The sequence below is a fragment of the Apostichopus japonicus genome, chromosome 20, assembly GCF_037975245.1.
Source record: "Apostichopus japonicus isolate 1M-3 chromosome 20, ASM3797524v1, whole genome shotgun sequence".
In the NCBI taxonomy this organism is placed as follows: domain Eukaryota; kingdom Metazoa; phylum Echinodermata; class Holothuroidea; order Aspidochirotida; family Stichopodidae; genus Apostichopus; species Apostichopus japonicus.
In genome coordinates, this window is record NC_092580.1 from 21,204,625 (window position 1) to 21,231,930 (window position 27,306).

Below are 27,306 nucleotides of genomic sequence, written 5' to 3' on the forward strand. Positions count from 1 at the left end.
AATGACATTATTTGGTACCTTTTCAACGCTTCATAAGGATTAATGCAATTTTCCAATTATTTGCACCGACATTATCTCAGAAAGATCGCATATTATTATTATAGGACCCACGTAGCCTACTCCCTGATCGTGTGAAACAAGTTGAACAATTTACAAGTGTTAACTCATTATTTGTGAGACAGACACTGTCATAGAACAGTTAATGCCTTTTTACCTGGCATTGCATATTTTTAAGAACACACTGTTAGTTGAGCCCTGGGCAGTCTATCACCTGCATGGCTGCGTTTTGAAGTCTTCATGTTGCCTTAAGTATATTACGAAAGAGAATAAATTATTATTTATCCAATATTTCCTGGGCCGCCAAATTTACCCCAGTCAATGGGAGTGTATCCCCTGAAACCCCCCCCCCCTCCCCTCCCTCTCTCTATGTCTCTTTGGATCTGCAGACATTTGAAACAAGTAAAGTCCTTGCTGGTATTGAAAATATTTGTATGAATGCTATTCAGAGAGTTGCTGATTCTGTACTGTTGTCTTTGTACAGAATTACAAAGAAATGTTGAAGCATTTTAGCAGTCTTATTGCAACATGTGGAAGACAAAGGTGGCAAGTTTATGTCATTAATATTGCAGAGTTTATACAACAAGAAGATATCTGTGAGATCTAAAGATATGAAACCTGGCACAACTTCTTTACTGTTTGAAATTTAGGATTTTAGCAGTAAAAATCAAAAAAGTCAATGCAGTTTCAAGTAAAGTTGAACTTCTTTGCAACAAGGAATAGGTGATGGGCTTGAAACATGCCTGAAGAAAAGTATTCTTGGAATGTAGGAAAACATTGAAGGTCACACAGGGGGTGGTACAAAGGATTGAAACTCCAGCTGATACTAAATACATAAATGTTTCAATCCTAAGCCTATGTGAAGACTTGTACTATCTTTACAGAAGGTTACACAATAAACTCTGTACACCACAAAACAACATTACATTAGTTAAAAGAGAACAAAAACAAGGGGGTTACAGTGTGTACTTTGATTCAAGACTTTTTTACTTTCCTTCACATTATTGAATGACTGAAAACAAACACAAATATGAGTACCCTTAGATTCCTTACAGTAGAAATGTAACAAAGAAAGATTTCACTTTGCAGAAGTGATGCTAGTATTTTTCTTGGAATTAAGATCTCACAGAGCACAAACATAATTCTCTGAAGAGATGTTTTCCGGGGAGATGAACGGAGTCAGGTGTAGCCGATGGCGATAGTTGTATCTTTCATGAACTACAAGCGTGACATTGGTGAAACCTTCCCAGGAGAAAAGAATGTCCACCACAACATCCCAACATATGTTGGGCATACCATTCAGTGCCTTTACATTTATGCACCAATTAAAACGCATAGTTATTCTTCCTAGCACAAAACTAGTTCTACTTACCTAATAAAATCGTTAATGATAATGGTAAAAACAATAAAGGTCAGAGAATTAAAAATTTGTAAGTATTGATGGCTTATAATAACATAATTTTTGGCAAGAATGAAACTTGCCAACAGACTGCAGTCACATAATCTCTTATTCGACATGATTTTTCTTAAATCTTTCACAGGGAAAATATCTTTACCTCAATGTTAGTAAACAGGCAAACATATCATTGCTTTCAAGAAAGTCACACACTTGGCATACTTTTTTGACAGTTTTGGAATATGAATAATTTACAGTCTGGTATTTTTATATTTGTGATAAGCTTTATTGCTCATAATGTTGTCACAGACAATATTGACCAAGCCCAAATCTGTTAGTACCCTCAGAAATTGGCTTTTTTCACCTCACCATATGGTCTATGGCTGAGTGGATAAAGGCAATGGCATTAGAAGCAATGAGAACTAGCTAGCAGCTGAGATGTACTGGATTTGACAGCTGGCCGGCCAAAGTAATATGGGTTTCCCATCCAGAGATCCACGGTTTGCCCATCTGAAATGCTCTTCCAAAATGAAAAAAATATCCAAAGTGGACTAAAACATTTAATTGGAGAGAACACCCAACCTAAAGTGTGAGTAATAATCCATTCGGCTTCACCCATATGCACATGGTGGCTGCTTAGAGCCATCAAAATAACTGCCTTAATACCGTCCGACAAAGTTTGCATGTCTTTTCAAGCCTGCTTACAAAGGTTGAGTGATAAAAGTTTATTGTGCTGGGTAACGTCATTCAATAATCTCTCGTTTTCAATGGTCCATATGTCAGGGTCCAAATCTAACTTGCTTCAGTATCATTCACTAGAAATTGTTGGACTAAGCTGTCATAGCAGGGTAGAGCCTGACTTCCCAACCCCCCCGCCCCCCCAAAAAAAACTAACGACTCATAGCATTCAGTTACTTTGTTGTCTCAAAGCCAATCACATTGTTCACAAAATATTTAGCACAGGGGAACAGGAACACCAATGTCACATGTGAAGGGAGCCACCAAAATCTTCACCAAGGGGATTTGGTCAGTGGTTGTTACGAGCATCTTGGCAGAAGAATGAACCCGTTCCCGTTGCCATGACACTGGACAACAAGGCCCCCTCTTTGACGCTTCTCTTGGTCCATTCTCTCTTCCTTCTCTAAGATCTTTTTCATTCTTCTCTGTTATTGACAGTCCGAGGAATTGGTGAACATTCCAGGAAAGTCACTGTAGCCCAAGGAGAGGTGTTTATCCTTCCTGCTATATCTTGATGGTTCGGCCTGCCATCTACAGATTCACTTGTCTTTCTCTTCGTCGATTGGTCGGTCCTCACCGTTTGACGGTTTCTTTTTGAGAGGAATGATCACTACGCTGTTCTTGGCTTCTTTGATCCTCCACCATCTTCCCAGCTTGTGTTCCTGACCGACGCCAGCGACGAGCCTAGCACCGTCGGCTGAAAACTGGAGGCAGTTGACGAATCCCACCTGATGGAAAATCGACAAGAGAATTAACGATGCAGGGAAGATAAGATTCTACTGTCAATCCTACAGAAAATAAGACCTTACTTCAAGCTGAATCCATGTTTAAGAAATTGCATAAGTAAGAGCTCATTTACTTTGTCTAATACAAAGGTTTACAGGCAGCTTTAGAGTACATTGATTTACTATTAATCTGCATATATTTAAATGGTACTGCCAAACTCACCACGGGTATGTCAAAGAGGGGTCTTAGTCCTTTACAACCTTCCTCTGCCCTCCAAAGACGAACTCGAGAATCTTTAGAACCTGCTGAGGCAACGGAAGAGAAGAGAGAGACGGACCATTATTTAAAAGTGATTCTGAGATAAGTTGGTTTGTATTCATCGTGTAAGTAAACGTTAGAAACGGTCAAAACTCAATTCTGTCTTCATGAGATAACCTGTACGGGGGAAATTGTCTTCATCTCAGCCCAGAATAAGACAGGAAATTATGTGATCGGCTGGTGGGTGTGGCAAGATTCTGAATTACAAGTTTCTCTTAATTTACCATTTAGCAGAAATTTGACAGAATATTGAATGCTTTAATGAATTATTTCATTCCTAAACTTCATTTCTTTGAAAGGGGATGTGTGTGGAGGGGGGGGGAGGTGTTTCATTTACAGATTCACTATCATTTCAACATATGACAAAGACTAAGAGGCTGTATCAAATCCCTTCCAAATGGATTGAGTGATCATTATCGGGTAAACATTAAACTTGAACCCAAATCATCGCTGCTAGTAGTAGAACTAGAGAGCCTCGATTGATATTTCCCACAGTGGAACTTTTATTTTAATCCCTTGGTTCTGTAAAGTATAAGCATTTAATGGCATTGCTTTCAAAGTGCAGATAACTGGGCTCTAAGTGTATACACCTTCACACTTTTGTTTGGTATGAGGTAGTCTGAACCTGAATCAGTCTGTTCTATCCAAAATAAATAATAACAATACACCGAAATCATTCATAATGGATATTGACCAATCATTAGCTAGATATACTACTATGTACCTGAGGCCAGTAGATCAGTACTCTGCAAGGTAGCTAGTGATGATATCCAGTTCTCGTTTGCGAGACTTCCCGATTCGTTATGAGCATTGGGTATCACGACCAGGGGTCTCTTCTTATTGAGCGTCCATAATGCTAACGACCTGATGACGAAGGTGAACATTAATGTAGGCATGTCCTTTTTAATTGACAATGTCATTGTGAGCAGGTAAAATAATGACATAATGAAAATCCTACTACCAAATCTTGTTAGCTTCTAAAATAAAACTGTCACAAATTCTACCCTGGGGTTTTGTGGGTGCTTAATTCTTAGGGACAATAATTCTGAATAAATGTTATTAAATTTGCTAATTGGAATCATTCAGTTAAGGATTAAACACACATTTTCTCAATGATCTGAGTAAAAAACCAGTATTATGAATATTCAAATGCACCCATCATTGAGAGCTTACAAACTAGACGTAAAATACGCAAAAAGTTTACCCGTCGTCTGCACCGGAAAAGAAAAATTCTTCGTTGAGGTACTTAACACAGTCAATGCTGCCTCTGAAAGTCAAGCGAAAATTGTGAATGAAATGATGATTTGTAAACCAACCGAAACATTCCTTGGGTCGCTTCCAGTGACTAAATTCCGAACGACTCTGGTAAGAATCTTGGAAATAACAAAAACTTTTCACAAGTACAATTTCAGGATGACAACTTTGATTATAAAACTACTCTGCTTCACCTAGGAAGAAAGTTCTCCTTGTTTTTCTGTCGGTGAACATCCACACAAAATTAATGATTAGATTACAAAGCAATAATTATTCAAATTCCATTTGCAAAGTCACAATTTAAGGAAGAATGCACTACAGGTAAGTTTAAATTCTCAAAAAGTCAGATCTTACTTGTGGCCCGTGAAAACCAGCTGGGATTCTTCTACCACTTTCCAGATGCGGATAGATTTGTCCCCGCCTCCCGATGTGATGGCTCGCTCCCTGATCAGGCTGTCTACGCTGGTGATTGCCTCCTGATGACCAAACCTGTAGTAACATAATCAGACACACAAAATATGCCAAATCATGTCAAAAAGGCAGTGTACACTAATCTTGTCATTCAATAACTCTTAGAAGCTGATAGAGTTCTCAATTACCTTTCCATGAGGGCAAGATTGGGATAAGTATTGGTTGGGAGCAAATGTTGTTGCAACAGCAGCATGAGACATACAAACATTGTGGCAGTTGAGAGCAAAATATCCACCTTGGGTATATTTATGGCTTCTATACAATGTTATTACATAATACTTCACTTACCAGTATCTCCTTGACTGAAGAATAGAACTTTCCAAAGAAAAAAAAAGAAAAAATGTCTATTCTATAAAAGAATGCTATTATCCCCTGTAGGACCTCTCGCGAGGTCGATCAGGGGTTAAACTCCTTTTTGTTGTTGCAAAATATCCTTGTTTTTCTTCAACATGAAATTTAAAGTCAATTGAAGCGGTAAAAAATTCAAACAGAATTACTCACAGGGTTTCCATGTAGGCGAAGTCATCCACATTCCACAATTTTACAGATCTGTCGTGTGATCCACTAAATAAGAGACTAGTCCCTTGGCGGAAAGCCAGGCCCTGTAAAGAAAGGAACGGCCCAACTACAAATTAGGAACAGGCAAATTTACTAAACCGTTATGTGGCTTACAATGAACCTAAGAATAAGGTTCATATGCACATTGGCTGGACTTATTGTTGGAGGACACATTTGTTGGGGGCTGAGAGGTTTTAGTAGTAGCAGACAAGGGAGGTGGGGTGGAGGGGAATTTTTTCATAGAGTTTGTCATGGGTGAAATGTGGAACAAAATGACAAGCTCTTCCAATAAGTTGGATTGGTAACCAGAACAGAAAAAAATAAAATTGCAGGCCTTCAAAAAAAACAGTGATACCACAACTGAAGAAGATAATCTGTATCGTAGATATAAAGTTATGAAGTAGTATAGAGATAACTGCAAGCCCTGAGTTTGACATTGTATATACTGAAATAAATTCAACAAGTAAATAAAGGGATTTGTTTCTTTGACCATCCATGTTGACATTAACAACTAAGAATAATGAAGACAATTACTTGGTTCCTATCCTTGGAAATCAGTGAAAATATTTGGCACAGAAAATATGATACCTTGCAGGCACAGTCTTACCACCTGGCAATGCTATTCAAATACTCAAGTGCTCAGCAATAGTGTGTGCGTTTGTATTTTCAACATGTTTTTCAAAAACACCTCACATGTTCTTCCAAAACTTCTAACATTTGAGTAGAGTATTATTTCTTAGCTTTTCTGACATGCCTTCAGATTTACTCCTACAAAATCCTTCATGGTACAATGGCTTACCGAAATGAAATCTTTGTGACCTTTAAATGTATGGAGCAGCTCACACGTAATTGGATTCCAAATATGAATTATTTTATCTTTGCCACCGGTGGCCTACGTAAAGAAAAGAAGAAAGAATAAGAAGTAATGTTTCAAGGATGTTGATGATAATAACCAAGATTCAAAAGCCTCTTAAATGTTTAAAGGATAGAACCTCAATGCTGAGGATATCCATGAAAGCTGGTCCAACTCCTCATTTCAGGCCTAACTTTAAATGTTTAATAAAACAATAAACCTTTCAGCTTGTATATAGCAAGGATTGTAGTTCAAAACCATTTGACAATGAACAAATTACAATGAATTGTAAACCTGTCATGTTTAGGTCATCAAATTGTAGTTTCCCTCATACTTTTTTTTTTTGGCCTGGTGCATGTTTGTTGCTTCTGATGAGCTAATGTTAATTACTGGTCTAGATTGGTAAGTCCAGCCATTTTGATAAATGAAAACGGATACTTCCAAGATGACAACGACATGGTGTTCTTGGATTGTGAAATTAATGCATCAATACAATGAATTTAGATGGTATTAAAAAGAACCACACATTAACATTGAAGGGTATACTCGGTTAGCGTAAAGCTTATCTCCCCCAAAGGCCCTATTACTGCTTTGTTAAAGCTATTGCTGACGAAAAGATTCTCATGTTACATAGGTCAGATGACAAAACGTATTAAGCTCACAACATACAATTGATCAGCTGGCATGTTTGCCTGCTAATTACCATCTTTGCAGGTGTCAAAATTACATTGCTACAAAAAATAGTTTGAAAATGCCATAAAATTTTATAAAAAGGATGACGATGATAAAGGTAATTATTAATATTTGCAACATTACCTCAACATTGTTAACCTACAAAAACTTACCAGATATTTGTTATTACTTGAGATGGCCATACAGAGCACATGGTCTGTGTGACCTTTGTGCTTGTCCTCTGTGCCCTTACGACCTCCGTGGATGACATGTTCTTTCCTTCTCGTGGCAATGTTCCCTTTCAAAGCAAAAAATATCATAACTTAGAATAAATTCAAGACGGCTGCAGCTACAAACAAATACATCATAAATGAATTTAAAATTACTGCTAAGAAGAGGAGAATCAAGGAAAGGAAGGGCAGAAAGAAGGGAGAGGGGAGGGACAAGGGGAGGGGGAGGGACAAGGGGGAGGGACAAGGGGGATGGACAAGGGGAAGGGACAAGGGGAAGGGCAGGATGTCTTCTTTCATATTCAACCATAATGCAAACTACAGCAATAAACAAACCATTGATATTTAAATCAATACCAAATTTAATCTAGTCTTTACAAGGGTTTACTGTTCCCTCGGTTTCTCTTTTATCGTTTCGGATTACAGCTTGATCTCGTTAATAGGTCTCCCTTCCTTTTATCGTCTTTCTTTATCAGATTATGGACTTCCACATTGCATTTCATTTGTTTGGTTTTATAATACTGCCTTGGATCCGATTTTAACTTTTTGAAGCTAACCAACTTTATACCACTTTTTTTGAAATTCAATAACACTGATGATGATTAAACACACTGAGACATCTGTAAAGACATGAGACATGAATTGACTAAATAGATCAACTCCATCTAATTTGTTGAATATTCATGACATAATAACTATGTCTGACTAAATTAATGTTCATAGATACATAGCCATCACTGGGTTTATTTACTCACATTTAATCACAGAGCAATCCTTGGAACCACTGAAAATGTACTTGCTATCTGGAGATATAACCAGGCAGGTCACAGCCAGTTTATGACCCCTTAATATGCAAAGGTCATCACCAGCAGGTTGTGCATATTCACAAGCTACATTCTTCAAAAGCCTGCCACTCTGCTCCAACTGCAAAATAAGACAAAATTAACAGTATTATAGACTGCTCTTTCGCTGTCTGGTGGTAAGCACATTCAAAAGTCCATGCAAGTCAAAACAATCTTGTGACTCTTACCTACATATGAGAGAAGAACTCCCCATATGTACTTTCTTTAAATGATTAAAACTAGAATCGTTTACGATAACAGAAATTTAAAAGAGAGTAACTCAACTTTGGAAACCAGAGACACATGTTTGCAAAAATGATTGCTTAATTCTGACACAGGCACTCATAGCACAAAATGCTCATTTGATAATTTTGGAGTAAAATGAATAAACATACCACATCTTCTTTCAGCCGATGAGAGATTGCATCGTGATCAATGTCTTTACCCTCTTTATCTTTCCTTTCTGCAAACAAAACAAAAAACAAAAAAATAAATAAATAAATAAAAGAGTTATGATGACTACAATAATGCTGTTACTTTATAAGATTTGTACAAGTTAACAATCCTAGCTGTACTAGTACGTTATCTAGACCTCATTTATAGTAATTTAATTTATGGCCCCTTAACTTTGAAATTTTTTCTGGGCAAGCACCCAGACCCCCCACCCCCCCCCCCCCTACATGACAGTCCCTTCAATGACACACCGATCATTTGTAAAATGGGAATGGCATTTTATCCCCAACTATGAAATTCTGTGCACTGTGCCACTGTCCTAGCCACCCCCCTCTCCCCCCTCCAACTGTCCCACAGGTCACACAGATAAACACAAAACTCTCAGTTAAAAGGCTAAACAATTCTTGCTATTGAGCAAACATATTGTTGAATATTCACATGTTATATTAACATATTATAGTTAACATATATATCTTAACACATTATTGAATTCATCTTCTCTCAATATCTAAATCCCATCCAACCATATATATGATAACAAGCAATTGGTGAATGAGCTGTCATCAACTGGCTTTGGTTTTTACCTTCTTCAGCTAACTGTGCCAAATATTCTTTGGTTAGCCTCAATTTTTTCTCCTGTGCTGTTTCTTCGTCTTCCTCCTCCTCATCTGACGTTGCTTCTTTTGTTGGTTTTCCAGGTTGCCTGTTCACAAAAGTAAGAACAATAAAGCTGATGCCCACCGAGAAATTTCTCTCATGACATGTTATCCTACAGACCTTACTACATTGGAAGTACTTTTCATTACATTTAAGGTATCTTTAATAATTGAGTTTATGTTTTCCTCTGTGTTTTTCTAAATTTGTCATATGGCTTCATTTCTATGCTTCCAGAATTTAGAAAAGTCATATACAATTTTTTTTTTTTACTGTTTCATAAAACTTTACTTCTGACTCATTCATCTTAAATAGAATAAAAACAGTATACAACCAGTGAATGAAAAGAAGAGACTGGGCAGTGATTACAAAAAGCTTGCAAAAGCTTGTAGGTGTAATTACATTAATGTGTGTTGAAAGTTGCCAATTTGAGGTTTACTACATAAACAAAAGATACAGGTTGTTGTTACATTGTCATGCTTATGCACCAAATTTCCAACACACATATATACATTATTCTGAGCAATATGGCTGAAACTGACACGTGACAAGATCCTGGGTTTACGAGAGAGAAAAAAAACATTCTTTAAACCTACCTCACATCCTCTTCGTCAGATTCACTTTCTATCTCTTCATCTTCAAAATGCTTTTTCTTTTTTTCTGTTAACTGCTGACTTTTTCTGTCACCTGTTTTCTGTAGTAAAGTAAAGGGATTTGCTCAATTAATTGCAGTACTGTATTTACATGCTATAAACAGGAACCTCTATTCCGCCTTTTTAACTATCACTTTTTTGAGAGGGACTGGAGTATGACCTGAGTAGTTAAGTCTGTGACAGACTTTACATAATGTAGTGTAAGACCTATATAAGAATTGTATAACATATATACAGTAGCCTACCACAATAAAGATGGAGAACAAATGGCTGGTCAATACAATATATATATTTTCACCCCATAAAAATTGACTTTAAAATAGCCCACCAGGTCTCCCAAACGTATGCTAAAATCATTTAGTGATTGCCTATAGGGTTAAATGTAGGCATACAGTAGTGCTAACATTTTGCAAAATTCAAAAAAAGCATCAACAAAAAGCAAATTCAACTAAAACGGACTTCCACTTGACAATGTTGTACAAGTCACTAACTTGGACTTGAGTCATATTCCCTGGTGACATTGAATCAACTAGTTTCTGAACCCAAAATGACTTGCTGACTTGTCAACCCAAATGGTTAATTTGACTCTAGGCACCACAAAACTGACTTGAGTTTGACTCAGATTCAACTGTCACAGTTGCTTCAAGCCAAGAACTTACTTGTGTGTCTTTTGTCTTCTTTTGGAAGGAACTAATTGTATTGCTACTACTTACTCTAATGTAGAATTTTAGAAAACATTATTTTGTTATGGTTTCAAATATTTGTTAAGACACAGACTACTGACACAATGGATGCAAACTGTGCATATTTCCTAACTGGTGAGACTGTGTAAGTCAGTGGAAGAAAACAAACCAGCCTAAGGAGTCATGACAATGTGTTGGACCTTTAACGTACATGTCAACTTTGTTAGTCCTTGAAATAAAATCCATCCCTAAGTTGCCTAACTTCTCTAACTAAAGCCAAGGCTATGCTTACTTATTTTCACAACAGTATAACATATTAACTTCAAACTAAAATGACTGACATTGCTTTTGTGTGTATGTTCAGTGTTCAGGCTTAGGGGGTACATACTACACAGACTAGAATAAGTAACATTATCAGTTGAGTTACGTTAAATGTTAGAGTTACCACCTCGGCACCCCTAACCCGGCCTTTAGTAAGATCTCACTGAACCTTACCTGTCATACAAACACACAAACATTACTATCAATGTATGGATGGATTTGATCCAAACCATGCTGCAAACAGCAATGTTACTTAACAGTTAGGCCAACAACTGTTAGGCACCAAGGGAAAAAATAAGCAAATGGTCTAGCCTGGGTAAGCCCGAGCCTACTTAGTTTTAGTACTAGTATTTGGCCTGGGCTTAGTACTATGTATTAGCACTGAGCCTAAGTTGAACTAAGTTAGCCTACGCTCGGCCCTAAGATATCTTTTTACCCTTTTTCGTGAGTGATTACTAATCGCGTCTGCATTACGACCACCGCGTTTCTTTCTGATAAAAAATGACATCCCGAGTCTTGTTCGTCTGAAATTTTAATTGAGACCTTCTATGTGTACGTATTGACAATCATATGTTCTGTATTCAAGCATGTACACATATCACTGATAATCCGATTTCCAACACAACGTTAAAGCAATGAACACTGAGGTCTACACTATAAACATAGCACAGGTGAAACCCACGTTTTTAAGCCACTCTATTGCGTAATAAGCATGGCTTACTAGATGGTTCTGTTTAAGTATTTTACATTTGCCCTTGCCACCATCTGGTCGGTTAGCTCAGTCGGCAGAGCACCGTGCTAATAACGCGGCGGTCATGGGTTCGAGCCCCTTACCGACCAATACAGTCTTTTCTTTTCTCTTTCAAAGTGTACTGCTCTTTTACAATGGCTAAAGGAGCGCGATATGTACTATATGGGGAAATTTATCATTTATTTTCTTAACAGCTAAGGGAAATATGTCTTGTATTATCTTAATTACTTGACTGGGCTGGGGTGGCCATACTGTTATACGAGAAACGTTCCTCTCATTAATTGGGGGTGTAGGACCAAATTTCAACTGATCGACACTGACATCCCTGTTAGAGCCAACATGTTGCCAGATATTTTAAGGCAGTATCTGAGCTTTTTTTCTATTTCTTTCTTTTTTAGTGACAATAAAATTAAAAAACAATAGAAAAACTATATGACTTGCATGCCTCCTGGATTCTGAGATAAAATGCTGGGCAAGTAAATGAGGTAGGCTGAATTTTCAAGTGCCGGACGATGTTGGTCTCCTCACCAGTCCTCGAGCTGTGGCTTTTCAACTCCGAGTCCTGGCTAACCGATTCCGAATCCTCGAGTCATTACTGAACTTCCAAGTCAAAGTCCTAACATCCTCTTACGAGTACGGTTTCTGTACAGCCGAGTCCTTAAAAACGGACTCGAGTCCCTAAAAGGGGCTTCAATTATTCATCTACGCCGCTGGTTCATCTCAAAGTGTACTCAGTGATGTCCTAAATAATAGCCTGTGCAGAACGGTGAACAACTGAATTAAAGGATAACATTAGGCACAAAATGTTATAGACTCACTCACTGCTAATTTCAATCCAGGTCGTTTTTCAACCACTCTTTAAGTTTTGAGAAATGATACTTTAAACAGATATGGTTCATCAATGAAAGTGGCTGGCATTCTTAGTTTAATATAGAGACCCTGAAATGCAACACAAAACTCAATGAAAAAATATATGACTAGTTTGGCCTTAAGTGGCATGTTTGTAATGCATTACAAATTTGTCAAGGACAAATGGTGTTGAATGTCGTAGAAACAATGGATAAACGCTTGGATAAACATTTTCGCTTGGTAAGAACATTACTATGATTTGATCATGTGGTAGACGGTGGAGGAAGGGAAAGTCGATTCGATTTTCAAATTTAAGGGTAAATAGGTAATTTTTATCTAGATTGTATATAGACACTAAGCGAAACAGAACTCAGAGGTAACCCATGGTAACAGCATATATCATTTATTTCTTGTAGTATTAATAACAAAATATGCTAAGACTGAAATAAACTATATGAGGCTACCTTTGTACAATGAACGTCCAGATATACGGAATTGTATATAAAGGTTACTTCAGAAACATGTATGTGCATAGTGCCTCCCCCCCCCCCACCCATTATACATTATTTGCTGTTAAATCATTGCGCACTTTTTCCTAGCTTACTGTCGCCGGGGCAAATAATTGGTGAATTAAGATAAGTATGGCACGCCAACAAGCCAGAAGTCATGTCTACTACTGGCGTGTTCGACACTAACAATCAGTGCAGCGTATTCGAATCCATTCAGACACGCATCATCAAAAACTCCACAACGTGTAATCGTCGAAATTCAACAACTTGATTAACTGTATCATGTCAAGCGGGAATCTAGGGGTGGGGATGTGCACCCCTCTCTCCTTGGCAACCCAAACCCCAAAATGAAAAATAGTTATTAGCACAACCTTGCGAACCTAATTATATACCTTATTTATAGCCTCAACATGTCTCAGAATGCAACATTTCACGTCTAAATTATTCTTTTCTGGGCGGAAGGGGAACCCCAACTACCGCACCCCCTCCTCCCTCCCAACACGGGATTCGACGACATCGATCCTATGGCCACATCAGCCCCTTTTGAAACTCCTGCATCTGACCCTGAATGTTTCCAAGTTATAGTAGATATGGAAGAAAGTTGCCGCTTATGTGTTTTGCGGGGAATTAAGAAGAAGAAACTTAAATTTGTACTATATATGTTACGTTTACACGATAGCTGGAAACGACAAATCTACACTTGTATTTAACTCCCATGCATTCGAGAACGCGTTCTTGTAGATGATAGTGAATGGCGCCAACCGTCTATGACGCGTCATGGGAAACTTTATTACGTACTTATTTACTGAAAACACTGCACTGATTGGTTGTTTCGAGCGCGCGCATTAGACAGCCGTTATGTCCCAATTGGCTTGCCATAGACAATTCATTATTTACTTCGAACGATACCATTTCAAACAGCCATTGTAGCTGTAATATACCGTTTTGAACGAAATCATCACTAACTTCAATTATTAAAATCCTCAGTTGAAGTACTACTTCATTTACATATCTTTTCTGTAACTACCCTTTTCTTCCGGTTCCTCAACAAATCACTTTCTTTCGTATCTCAATTTTCCGTGCACTCTCCCGTTTATCGTTGTGCTGTAGTCTTACAAACCAATATGGCACAAACCAATATGTCGGGAAGAACACTAATATTACGTTTTAAATCTTTCTATATTTATAAAAATAATAAATAAATAAAGTCATAGATATTTATGTATTTAACATTGTCTGTGCATGTTCAGCATTTGTTTGTAATAATTACAAGACGAAATATTCCCTTGGTCACCGAGAAGTTCATGACGTCACGCTGCATGGGAACTAGTAATTTGAAAACCAATTTCACGTAGGCCTTCATAAAAAAAATTATATATATAGCGCATACATGCAAAGTGCATGTAGATACTGGTATAACCATGGAGCAATAAACAGAGCTCCATGGTATAACATACCAACCCTGCACACACTTCAAAAACAATTGAGAGAGAGAGAGAACCCAAACAAGCTTAGCCCCATCTAAAATCTAAGTTTTTATTTTTATCTTTTCTGAAGTTCATGGGACTTAACATTATTAATCCACTATTCATTCATACTTAGTAAAGATTCCTAAATCCTATTGGTCCATTCAGGTCAGCTGACCGTGGTTAATCCTGTGAGTAACGCACGGTAAAATTACGGGGCATCACTTTAATAAATCTTTGGTTATGTAACCAAAAAAGTTTTGTTTTATGATTTTTCCCCCACACAAATGGTAGTGTATGAATGAACGGGGTTAATCGACGGTCTAGCGTGCGTTACTCACATGATTAATGCACTCCGGGTGTTAATGCTATCGCTGGATGCACTCGGGCTCCGCCCTCGTGCATCGCTTGCATTATCCCCCGATCGTGCATTAATCCTGTGAGTAACGCACGCTAGACCGTTGATTAACCCCTTATTCAAATTGGCGACCAAATCACGACACAATTCAATTTTATATATACAAGGAACCAGTTATGATTACTTCTTTTCGATGTATAACTGGCGAAACTTGGTCAAAATTTTAGTATTATTCGCAAAAATGGTAAACATTACTTTTTTGGCACATATTTTAGCCAGATATTCGAATTAAAACCAAATCCAACCTGATGAGGTAATTAATATATATATAATATATACCACTCATTGGCCAATACGAACAGTAGGTTTATATGAAGGAAAGATACTTTTCATTTAACCATTTGGAGGGTTTTACGTTGATTTTAGTGAGAGCCTCGTTTTTTAATTGAACATGTCCAAAAATGAAATCGTAGGTGAACTTAATATCCAGTTATGTAGTGTTGGTTCACGAGAAAAATCTTGAAATATTTAAGGTTAAGGTCCATGCGAGTCTTGAGCCTTCTATGACAATATAAAACAGGTCCATGTTTGTCCCCGTTAACTGACTGTTGGTGACAGCAATTCAATTCTTGAAGTATTACATACGAAATTTCTTAGATGATTTTATCTATCTGTCCTTTATAAAAGATTACCGCTGTATAGGCAATAAATTCGTAACAGATAATAATCTACAAAAAAATGCATTTGCATTTTGTACAGTGAATATAGCGTGTTATGGGCAAAAGCTGCATGATACATCTATTGTAACTTGTCCATAGACAAACCTGGCGTTTGCATATTTGGCGCTCCTTACTGTTTTTGAGAAAGATTGCGTTGTTGATGAAGGTTCAGCAAGATGAAATATAATCCAGCAAAACGAAAATAAACGAGACGGTGACACAAAGAAACGAAAGAAAAGAGTACGGAACGTTCCAAATGATGTTTTAGCATAACATTGTACATATGTATGTAGTGCATTATACAACAAAACAGTTCAAAAAACTGTAAAAATCACCAAACTTCAGCTTCACCTGTAAAACGGGTGACACTTTTAACATCAAGTACTTCTTCGTCTAAAACTAAACTGTACAGATAATTCGTTCATACCACTATAGGTACAAATTATTAGTATAATTATTGCGGGTATATAATGTTTCAAGTTATAATTCATAATAAAATAGTTTCGTGTCCAACTAAAGTATTTACTTGATAAGTAAATTCAATATGAAAATCCGATGGTTAGCCAAGGCATTACATGCTCTTTTTACACCATCGTACAATGAACCTGAAACCTTGTGGTCATGGCGGTGTTAAGGTCAAGTAAAGAATATCACGAGTTTCTTCGAAAAGGAATAATACTTTTCTTAAGAGGAGTCACCATAGATAGAAGCTGGGCACAAATACCAAACAACTTTCCCCACACTCAACCCCTTACATCGATGAGGACATTTTCACTGATATGTTTTGACCATGCGCACTAGCTGAAGATGAGCAGCTGCAGTGACCTTATCTTCGGCGATGTGAATTCAGAGGAGTAGGACCGCCATGTCATTGGACTAAAAAATCAAGCACGTAACGTTGGACCTAGACAGCAGAATGCAATGTGTTACCTTCTAGGACAACAAGTTGCTTCATTCACGAATGATAGGTAACGTGTTTGTTGTCTGCTTGATCACTGCGTCACGCTACACTCTTTGGCTCGATAGACCATGATTAGAAGTCTTTATAAAGATTGACAAGTTTAGGGGTGCGCAGCCTATGGGCTTGACAGTGATTCGGTCAAACTCATTTTGAAGGCGCGGTCCTTTATCCTAAGCTATAGATTCGACTCCTAGTAAAATTGGTATCGGCAATGCATCAGTCTTAGAAGTAATATATATCAATGTTTATATTTCAGACATTTTGGCCAGCGTAAAATCCTCGGTGACGTCAAAGTTAAGCCATTTTGGCGATTCTCAGGCTCACGAGCTTCTCGGCGATTCAAACCTACGTCGCTCAACTATACTATAACCCCTCTTCCTCTCAATCGGTCACGTGATAAGGTTCTATAGTGTAGATAGCGGATCGGATCGCATGGATTATGGTAGATATTTGCTTCCTAATGATGATCCATAACTTAGGGTCGGGGGTTTCACTATTGATCAGTTCGAACATGGTATCCACAATCCCTGGAAATTTAGCACTCGTGTAACGATCCTGGTAACTATGTGCGTAAATAACGTTTCTGAAAATACAGAAAGAAAGAGATATGTAAATGAAACAAACATTATGTAAAATCGGCGCAGTGAATGAAACCTTCATTGATTGAAACCAAAGAAGTTTTTACAATTAAAAGTCTGAAATTTACACATGCTTGTCACGGTTATTGAAAGATTGTATTCGAGACACTGATTTTTGTAAGTCTTTTCTTCGGCCCCGGACATCAGAAACCTGCCGACCACTTTGATAATTTTGAGCTTTTGGACTACAAGGGAATAAAGACAGTTACGGTTGCAGTTAACATGTTGTGTCAGATGGATAAACGTGATGTACTTTCATCAGGTGGCTTTAATAGTCCATATAATATTGGTCGGAAGCGGCTACAAGACCGATAGATGTACAAAACAGCAGTGTTCATTAGTTTGTCGATATCATGAGGGCCAAGGTGGGATGATGAATTACTCTGTTTGGACACGTTCTTCCGTTTCCACAGGTGTTTCTTCAATCCAATACTCTGCTTTGAATACTATGCATGACTAAAGAGAGGAAGGAAAGGTGCAGGGATGGCCAAGTGTTATGATCAGAAAATTAAGTACGTAGCAACCTTATGTACTTGTCCCAAGCCGTGGCCAATGTAGTAAAACCAAGGTGACAGGTCATTATGAGGTTTGAGATTGGTGGAAATTGAGATTAGTGGGAGATTGGTTTTAGATTGGTTTTAGATTGGTGGTAATTCTGGCCTAAACCAATAATCGAACAAAACTTCAAAAGCAAAGACTTATGGGATACTCAAAGCCGACTGACTAGCCTCCCCACTCTCCTAAAACACCCACATGCTAATCCCCCCCCCCCACACTCCCCCACCCAACTTATTCAGACTAACCCATCACGGTATGTGTATGCATGTTGAGTACCCTTATGAAGTTTCTCTGTATACGTTACATCATCCGGTTGGAAAGCACCCCCCCCCCTCCCCCTCACCTCACCCTACCTGGTGAAATAGCTGCATTTCCCGATCTACCACTTCTTCCCCGTTTCCCGGAGGAAAAGGGGAATTCTGATGATCTCTCTATAGTTTGCTTTACCTGGTGAACGGTCTGCCGGGCAACCCAACCGGGTCTACAAAAGCGCGCTCAAACATCATAAGTTGGTCGTTAGCTATTCGAACGGCGAGTGGACTGAAGAAATAAAGAGGTGACAACTTAATACATAATAGTTACAAATTATGTACCGTTATAGATACCGTTATAGCTCTTATCAAAATAGTCCTAAATTTAAGACATTTGTCAGGATTTTCTTTATCTTTTTTCAAAAGAGGACTGTGACTTTCACTTCTAACATAAAATGAGTCTAAACAAATGATAACACATTCTGGTTATGTCCATTCAGTTTCCCAAACCACTATATGTTATTCCACATGCAGTTGTAACGGACACTCCCTTTAATTTAAAGAAGGGAAACTGCCGGTTCACTTTCATATAAAAGGAGTCTCTACGACTGATAATTATAGAGGAAATCATTCGAGGAAGCAAGTAGATCCCCTAGCTGATGATTAGTTCAGACTTGTCAGTGTATACCGCTCTGTAAAACTCTGAGGATTTTCTCTTATCGGTAAACCCCTTCCCCTCCCCCTTTATAGCAAAGATATTTCAACGCGGTCGTGATGTCGCCAAAAGCGAGAAAATCAATATAACTAAACTAAAATTGGTCTGGTTCGGCTCCCCTCCGCCACCTCGCTCCAATCTTAAAGGCTTCTCTCAGCTAGAAATTTTTTAGAGTGCGGGCCAATTTCATAGGTTTCGCTGGTACACCGTTACTCCACTTTCTGACTTGGTCACGGGTCAGTGTATAAACCAATCAGTGTCTATAGGACCCCTGTGGTTGTTTGGGGTTGATTATAAACACAAATACCGGTACTGCAGTGGCCGAGTGGATAAAGGTGGTGGCATTTGAAGCAATGAGCTAGTCTTAGCAATCGTGAGGTTCCGGATTCTATACCCGGCCGGGTCATATGTACGGTTGGGTTTTTAATTCAAATCAATCGATTTTCCCATCTGAAAAGACTTTCTATATTGAACAGATTCCAAATTTGAGTTAAAATGTTGGATTGGAAGCCACCCGACGTGTAAGTTGTAATCCATAAGCCCTTGCGGGTTTCTCCCACATTTGTGGTAGCTTTAGGCGTCGTAAAAGTAATTGCTGATTATTATTTATTATTAAAACTGTGTTCTCCATATCGGAACTTACTCGGTCGTATCAATGAAATTTAACCTCCGATGAAACTGCTTTGTCGCTTCGGTCAACTCGTCAATGACTGTTGTGAGCGAAGCTGTGACAGATAAAAAATGAAATTTTACGAAAAATTCAAAGTCCTACTTTTCTTCTCCTTTTTTTCATATAGAAAAGTCGGCCAATTAGATAGAGCCTCCACACGAAAAACCAAATTTAATTTATTCCAATATCAGAGCTACGGTCCCATCACACCTAGACTGTAACTGCGTATGATCATAACGATGTCATGTCAAGTGGGTATCACTGTGGAGTCCCTTGGGAAGGGATAATATTCTACACTAAATCAATGTTTAAAGGATAACTCGAAGTATACTTTTTTTTAAGGAAAAGTCGCCCAGGAAAGAACCTGGGCACGAAAACCAAACTACCGAACGACTGATCCGCTCTCAAACCCAGTCCCCTTGCATCGGGACTGTGACTGTATGATCATCATCGGGTGTGCATCACCATTCCCCTCGAAAGGGAACAGATACTACACATGATCTTAGCCAAAAGGCCGAGAAGTATACTGACTAGAGGTGATACTGATGTCTACCCTCTGTTGGTATAGATTATAGCCCCACGTTCAACCGCACCATTGTAAGCACACTGAAAACATACACTGGCGTTGAAATAGGAAGCCATCTTCTTTTCAAAATGTCAGGATATGTATCACTAAGTCATCAATTTGTCATCAGTGCGTCAATTATTAACTATTCATATTAGAGACACTATCAGATTATCTGACGACACCCTTGAGTCAATTTTAAAAGATTTAGATCCAGATCTGTTTGACAAATCAAAACCCACTCACCCAACCCCTTTTAACCCCCCCCCCCCCCCTACCTCCACCCGATTACTGCAACCATCAATTGGCCATAATTTGCCCTTCTACAAATATTTGAACTTGTACAAACCTCAGCTGTTTCCAGTCTCCTGTTTTCCTTAATAGTTTCTGCATGGTCTTATTACCTATTTCTGTATAATATTCAGCCCATGGTGTCAATTGCTTTACTTGAATTGATCGACTCTTTCTATTCGAATTGATGTGATTGGTTTATTTTAGCAGTACCTATCAGAAATGGAATATTCCCAACAGAGTATGTTCAGCTTTTTTTCGAGAATAAAAATATATTCATTACAGCGATATTCAGATACGAGACCGATATTTATATATATATATATATATATATATATATATATATATATATATATATATATATATATATATATGTATGTCGATAAAGAGACGGTTATACTTACTCAAGTCAATGTTCTGCTCATTAAAGACTTCACCGTGTGTATAGTTTAACTGTGCGAAATTGGTCGCTAGATCTATGGCATAATCCCTACAGTTCAATGGAAGGACCTTTGAGTTGCTGAGAATGAGCAGTAGGTAACCATAGAACTGACCAAAGGCTCTATGATATATAAACTCGGGATCTACTAGGTTCTTGACCATATGGAAAGTTTCGTAGACAGTGTGATAAAGGGGATATACGCTGTAGAAAGTTGACTGCTATATTCCGTAAAAAGAGATGAAAAGAAATTACAATTAGAGATACATTAAAAAATGGCGTATGGATGGCAAAATGATATAATTTCAGGTTTTGCCAATTTCATAGCCTTATAAAACTGTTCTTATATAGACAGTATGCTCAAAGGGGCTATTATACTCTGTGGAAGAATGCTTCCTGTATCGTGAAATATATGAAGCAAGATTAAATTAGGAATAGATAGCCAAATGTGGTACACTGTAGATCATGCATGTACTGGTGGATGCTACGAAATGTATTAATCAGTGGCGTACAGCTGGTCTTATACTAACTATGGCCAACAATATCAAAGTCATCTTCGACAAACATTCGTTAACAAGGAATATACGATGCAGTAGAATGCCGTTCGTATGATGAGACAGAGGCGGTGAAAGAAGGGTTCAGTCTGAGGGGGGGGGGGGCAAAAACTTCGAGGGTAGTGGGACATGTGAATTGATTCCAGAGGTCAACCACAAGCCACCTCAGAACGTCCCTCAAAACTGAATCCTCCGTGCATTCTTCACCAGATATTTCAGTATTTTACCAGTTTCCCACGTGACAAAGCCGGTGGAAACTGTGTTTTCATCGACAAAAGTGTATCGTTTTAATGGGTGAGGGTGTATCTGCCCTCTATTACCTCGGCTCCACCGCCCCTGGATGCAGGTGAATGAATGTGTTTTAGAAAATATCACAATTCCAATTGGAAGTAGCGAAGTACGTAGACCGGACGTATAAAGCTTAAAGGTCACGACGAAATGGATAGGTGTGTAGGTATAGAACATGCATGTGGCAAATACCTGTGCGTTTACGAATGGAAAATAATGTCTCGTGTACTATACACGTGACTGCGTGATTCGAACTATTACGATAGAAATAGAACAATTTTTTTTTCACTTCTGGAGGTTTACACTTCTCTGATTGAGAGGGTGAGTCTGAACCAAAGAAGAAGAAAAAAAGCTGTACTTACCGGGTCTGGTACATAAATCGCATTCATGGAGGAAACTCCGCATTGGCCTACAAAAGATGCATAATCACTGCCAGCACCTAATGGGCCTACCCTGTATCACAGGGGAAGGAGATAAAGAACATAAAAAATATAGAAAAACATATTTGGGAGAAATTGTGTGACTTTATCAGCACAAAAATGGCATCGAAAAACTTGTTTTTGGAAACCTGTATCTCTTGTGAGGTTTCACAAACCCATTAGATTTGGCGTAAAGGACGCGAAGTTGTATTTCGGGAGGGATGGGGGAGTGGCCTGCGGGGTTATTTTGGTTTACACATTTTTAGGTCTTGTGGCATAATTTCAGTAACTATATGATCGTTTATTGTCTGACCTGCACATCAAATAAAGAAAACATTTCACTAAAATTCAGATGAGGACCTTTTTGGATTAAAATTCTTATATCAGCCGTAGGAAAATGCCATCTTAATGTCAATAAGCGACGGGTTCATTCTTGTTGAAGCAGAATAAAAGTAACAAGTCAAGCAGATGTCTCAATATTGGATACACTTACATTCATGTTGATAAACGGGGAAAAAACGGAAGATCTTTATAATACAGAAAATGAAGGAAAAAGCTGCAAGCGTTAAGCTTAAACAATGCGAACCGGCAAGTTTCAATCCTTTTTGGACCAGGACTCATTTTAGTACTGTCCGTGTTATACATGTTAACATACAATACTGCTGTATCAATTTTGGGCGGTTACACAAACCCATCTTCCTTACCCGGGCAATACATGCATACCGAGTGAAACAAAAGTAGCGATTAATACTAAAAAATGACATAGTCGCTTTCCACTCCCGCGCCCGTGTCCCTCACCCTCCCACCCGGTGCTAAACAAGTTAGGTCTCCAACCCTGAAAATAGGCCTATGCATATTTCCACCAAGATATTGATCGGTACGTGGATGAGGATCCACTACTTGTAGTATGAGTACCAGCAGGAGTGGATACTAAATAGATACAGCCCCACCAACTCCCGTGGCCGAGCATCCCCCCCCCCTCATTCCACCCACGGTACTCATCAAGTTAAAACTTCATCCCTGAAAATAGGCCTATGCATATTTCCACCAACATATTGATCGGTACGTTGATGAGGATCCACTACTTGTAGTATGAGTACCAACAGGAGTGGATATAGATACATCCCCACCAACTCCCGTGGCCGAGCACCCCTCCCCCCCTCATTCCACCCACGGTACTCATCAAGTTAAAACTTCATCCCTGAAAATAGGCCTATGCATATTTCCACCAACATATTGATCGGTACGTTGATGAGGATCCACTACTTGTAGTATGAGTACCAGTAGCAGTGGATACTAAATACGTATAGCCCCACCCACTCCCTTGGCCGAGCACACACCCCCCCCCCTCCTCCTCATTCCACCCACGGTACTCAACAAGTTAAGAGTTCATACCTGAAAATAGGCCTCTATATATATTGCCACCAAGATATTGCTCCAGACTTAAAGTAGTATAGTACAACAGCATGAGTACCAATACACGTAGAGTTTCCCTTCGTGTGAGTACGCGGAAGGCTACAACTTAGGCTCTAACAACGATTACCAGTCTACGTAAGTTTGCATTAGTCCCTATATACTATACTATTGACTACAAAATTCACAAGGTCGAGACCCACTGATTACAATGAACAAAGCTATAGAATGCGAGTACTTAATTGGGAAGGACTCACAGGCCTGGGATGAGCTATAGCTGCTACTCAATATAGCAACAATTTTAGCATTTATTATTTAACACAATAAAGGAACCGTACTGTGGTGGGAGGTTCAATCCGTAAACTCTGTTGGCAAACTGCCTGTCTTTCCAGATGTCATAAAGGGTGGAATCAGAACCGTCTGGATCCGGAACCTATTATAGGTCAACGAAAGATCAATGTCAAGTTACCATTATTAAACAAAAGATAAATGTCATCTTCTAGTTTGATCTTATATGTAGATAGGGGAACCAGGGGAACAATATGAATCTCTCTCGATGCAACCCCCCCCCCCCCCTGTCTCTCTCTATCTCCTCACTGAACAAACCAACGCAAAGGAAGGTAATTGATTAAGTAACTAATTAATTAATTAATTCAATACATTGTAGGCTATAGGTCTATAGGGTAGATAACATTTCAATAAATATATTTGTTAAGTTATATCTTTAAATACAATTAAACCGTTTAAACTGGACTATTTCGCAAAATTCGATTAGACAGCCGGATACATCACTCACGCTTCTCACGCAGAAGCAACACACATCAGTATTGAACCTTGGCTAAACTTACTACACTTGATGGGACAGTTCATATGTAATCGTATTCAAATAATGACATTTTGTAATTATTTTCATGGTATACGGCCGTAAGCATTTACCAGGTGAGAAAATCTCTACCTTTGCAAACAAGACAGTAGAAAAATATAGTTTCTTAACGTAAATATACTCAAACAACATTTTTTTTTTATTATTTCTACTTGACTTGATGTTTCTTTGCCGTTGAATTGTAAATCTAAAACTCTCTTCCTTGTTGAAAAGTTTACATACTTACCAGTTTTGCTGCTTCAAACATGGCTTCCTTCAGGTTTGGAGAGGCACTAGCTGCTATAGTAAAATTACCTATTCATATAAAGAAGGAATCTTGAACTAATATATATATCTTTAACATCGAATTCAATTGGAAGATATACTACAGGAGAACGGAGGGGAGGGGAGAGGGGTTCGGCAATGGGAATTAATTATCGTATATAGACCAAAGGTAAACTAAACTAACATTTGAAAAAAATCAAACTTAATCAAATCAGAAGAAACAGCAAGAAATTGGGAAGTCCGACGCTCAACCTTCCTCGGGATACGTTTTTATCCAAAATTACGTATCATAATTATGTACATACAGTAGACACCCCACCCTCCTTAATCCATATGCGCTGCTGCACTCCTGCTAGTGGACACCATATTGTCCGGACTGACAAAAATCCGCCTCAATTTCAGAGTGAAATCGAAACCATATGTAGGGACTTATCGATTGTTATAGTGGCATATATTGAAAGTATGCGCAACATGAGCCTCAGTGCAGGGAGTGAAACTGGCAATTTTGTACAAAGAAAAGTTTCAGTTGTAAGGTACAACCTATAAATTGTTAAAAATTTGAGACCCCCCAAAAAAGCACCCCTTTTTGCATCTGAGCACTCTCAACTTTTACCGAACTTTTCCCTTACAAAAAACGGAGAGGGGGTTACCTTCACTTTGGGATTCCTACGACAGGGAAGACATGCCATGTACCCCCACCCCTTCCCCTCCCCAACAATTGATCGTGTGAACGATACGTCCCTTCCTCCAGTGAAATTTACAATAATGGTGATTTATACATAGGAACGAGTTTACGGAGGAAGGACGGGGGGGGGGGGGTAGCGGAGTGTGGGGTTAAATGATGATTTTTCGATTGTAAAACGAAACAAACCTTGAACCAAAATGTCCATGTTAAGATAAGCCACTGCTCTCGTTGTAAGTATTCGTGCATAGTCCTGAATGAAGAAGGAAATATAGGCCTTAAAAGTTGGTATATCGGAACATACCGGCTTGTTATCACGTTAGTAACGTTTTACAACATTCTTGGTTAAAACAATATTTTCACTTTACATGTAAAGTGTTGTTATTGCAAAACTGAATCGAAATGTTAGAAAACATGTTCGAGTGAATTGATCCGGAAGGGGAGAGAGGGTGACAATATAGCTGAAATATGATATTGACAAATTCTATTCAACATGGGGAGGAGGATTATATAGGTAATCCCTACTTTTTGAAGAAAAAAACGGTCATCTGCGGGTACCTCCGTACATAATGCACGGTGCCAAAGAACGTGCGTTCCCTCCACACAAAACGCCTTATATATGATTTAAAGGATTGGTTCAGGTGTTTGACATGTCTATTTTGTATGAAACAGCACAAAAAGACAAAAAGAACAGTGAAGAAACTACCATGATAGCATGCTCTGTTAATGAGATATGACACTTTGAAGATATCAACATTTCTTTGAAAACGACTGGTGTAGAAAGACTTACTGTGAGGGTGTGACGTCACATCATCACTTCCTTAACATTTGTGAATACATTTCTTTAAAAATTATTTACATTTTTTAAAACATTTGAAAATAATATAATCAAAAATTCTTCAGATGTTTAATCTCAAATACTTCCTTTGACAAATATGAGATTTCCTGACATATCTTTTGGTTGAAAGTCATGAAATCTCACAAAATATTTAGAGAAAAAAAAACAAAGACTTTTCAGGAATGTGAGGATGTGACATCACAGCTAGTCAGATTTCAGCAGTTTCTACACAATCTGATAAAACTTTACACTTGAATATCTCTTTAACCGAAAAATATATTTTAACAGTTTTTTCACCATTGTGTTTCTTTTATTGTCCTCTTTCATATAACATAAACATGTATGACAACTGAACCAATCTATCAACAACATAAGTCATTTGCCATTTATAAGGTCAAGCTATGATTAACCATGTACCTCCATGGATTAACTTACCTCCACAAATTCATTGGAGCCAATCAGAGCGAATTCTTCCGCTGCCCAGCTACAAAAGATAATCGTCCTCCTCGGCCGCCAATTCACTTGATTTACAAGAATAGATCAAAATAATGATAGTTGGAACTAATATAGGGGAATCGAAATTTACGGCAGGTACAAAGGGGGGGGGGGTATTGGGATATGGGGGCATGTTAGAGACAGCCCGAATAACCGAATTCCTAACAAAGCCTTTCTTTGTTCATATATACATCCTGCAGGGAACTATAAGTGTTGAGTTATGCATAACAAGGCCACGTCTTACCCCCATCTCATCTACCAACCACTTCTCCACCACACCCATCCCTCTCCCTACCTTTGTGTATACCATCACCATCTCCCCTTCGTACCTTTCTCTTACCCTATAAGCGCCAGGCGTTTTCAATAGGCGGCCCGCAAAAGATTTCAATCCGGCATGAGGAAGAAAAACCGACCCACATGCATCTTCCACTAACGATCGAATCCGGTACACGCTGGCCCTTAAAGGGTGTGAAGACTCGCGCAAAAAGAAACGTCTAATGCCGGTAATCTGGCCTAGTTTCGAATGAGGTGTAACAGAAGTGTTAGACACCATCGATCCCAGAACATACACACACAGCTTGCTACCGTCGGTAATTAGACACTAGTGTACATTCAGTACATACAGCTGTGGTCAATACCCACAGCACAGTGTACAAACGATAGAGCGATGGATATCTCAGGTCCAGCTAAAGATAACAAGGTATCACGTTACATTACTGTCTGCATTTTGAAGCGACAAGAGAAAAACTTCACTTGCAAGCAACGGAAAGTTAACTTTTTTTAAAAATGGCGGCACGCTTTATGGGGCGAGTCTTCAATGCCTTTAAGGGCCTTAGACTGCACATTGCTCA

General features: G+C 38.5%; 2 protein-coding genes, 1 non-coding gene and 1 pseudogene across 4 annotated transcripts in view; 1 reads left to right on the forward strand and 3 right to left on the reverse strand.

Annotated features, from left to right (window-relative positions):
• Nucleotides 1-1,013: 1,013 nt before the first annotated feature.
• On the reverse strand, nt 1,014-11,526 carry LOC139961601 (U3 small nucleolar RNA-interacting protein 2-like). 2 transcript variants are annotated; one of them, XM_071960918.1, is made up of 13 exons: nt 11,316-11,526; nt 9,819-9,916; nt 9,153-9,271; nt 8,511-8,578; nt 8,029-8,197; nt 7,217-7,341; nt 6,318-6,410; nt 5,462-5,562; nt 4,844-4,978; nt 4,440-4,502; nt 3,960-4,099; nt 3,140-3,222; nt 1,014-2,919 (listed from the first exon to the last, which is right to left on the reverse strand). In XM_071960918.1, exons 1-13 carry the CDS (start codon nt 11,385-11,387, stop codon nt 2,731-2,733), a joined length of 1,455 nt encoding a protein of 484 aa, XP_071817019.1. In that variant the 5' UTR covers nt 11,388-11,526; the 3' UTR covers nt 1,014-2,730. The 2 variants fall into 2 exon arrangements, with proteins under 2 accessions (XP_071817019.1, XP_071817020.1); XM_071960919.1 differs by having other exon boundaries at nt 3,140-3,219; nt 11,316-11,525.
• A 120-nt stretch (nt 11,527-11,646) lies between these two features.
• Nucleotides 11,647-11,719, forward strand: Trnai-aau (transfer RNA isoleucine (anticodon AAU)). Its single transcript has one exon. It is a non-coding gene; the product is annotated as a tRNA-Ile (tRNA).
• A 3,087-nt stretch (nt 11,720-14,806) lies between these two features.
• The window catches only part of LOC139961613 (putative N-acetylated-alpha-linked acidic dipeptidase), a 44,411-nt gene continuing 31,911 nt past the window's right edge, over nt 14,807-27,306 (reverse strand). Inside the window, exons 10-18 of the mRNA XM_071960935.1 lie at nt 26,396-26,481; nt 25,312-25,375; nt 24,403-24,470; nt 23,632-23,726; nt 21,824-21,914; nt 20,585-20,840; nt 19,298-19,379; nt 18,136-18,228; nt 14,807-17,075 (exon numbers count right to left, since the gene is read on the reverse strand). Of these exons, the coding sequence (XP_071817036.1) occupies nt 16,874-17,075; nt 18,136-18,228; nt 19,298-19,379; nt 20,585-20,840; nt 21,824-21,914; nt 23,632-23,726; nt 24,403-24,470; nt 25,312-25,375; nt 26,396-26,481 (1,037 nt within the window). The 3' untranslated portion in view covers nt 14,807-16,873. The remainder of the gene's footprint in view (nt 17,076-18,135; nt 18,229-19,297; nt 19,380-20,584; nt 20,841-21,823; nt 21,915-23,631; nt 23,727-24,402; nt 24,471-25,311; nt 25,376-26,395; nt 26,482-27,306) is intronic.
• LOC139962273 (U2 spliceosomal RNA) lies at nt 19,774-19,850 on the reverse strand (annotated as a pseudogene).

What these genes read in the sequence shown, in the direction of transcription:
- LOC139961601 (XM_071960918.1), bottom strand. Translation starts at nt 11,387, where the DNA reads ATGTCATTTTTTATCAGAAAGAAACGCGGTGGTCGTAATGCAGACGCG. An exon ending in ATCGGCTGAAAGAAGATGTG is followed by an intron (nt 8,198 to 8,510) that starts GTATGTTTATTC and finishes CTTATTTTGCAG; the next exon opens with TTGGAGCAGAGTGGCAGGCT. An exon ending in GTCACAAAGATTTCATTTCG is followed by an intron (nt 5,563 to 6,317) that starts GTAAGCCATTGT and finishes CTTTCTTTACAG; the next exon opens with GGCCTGGCTTTCCGCCAAGG.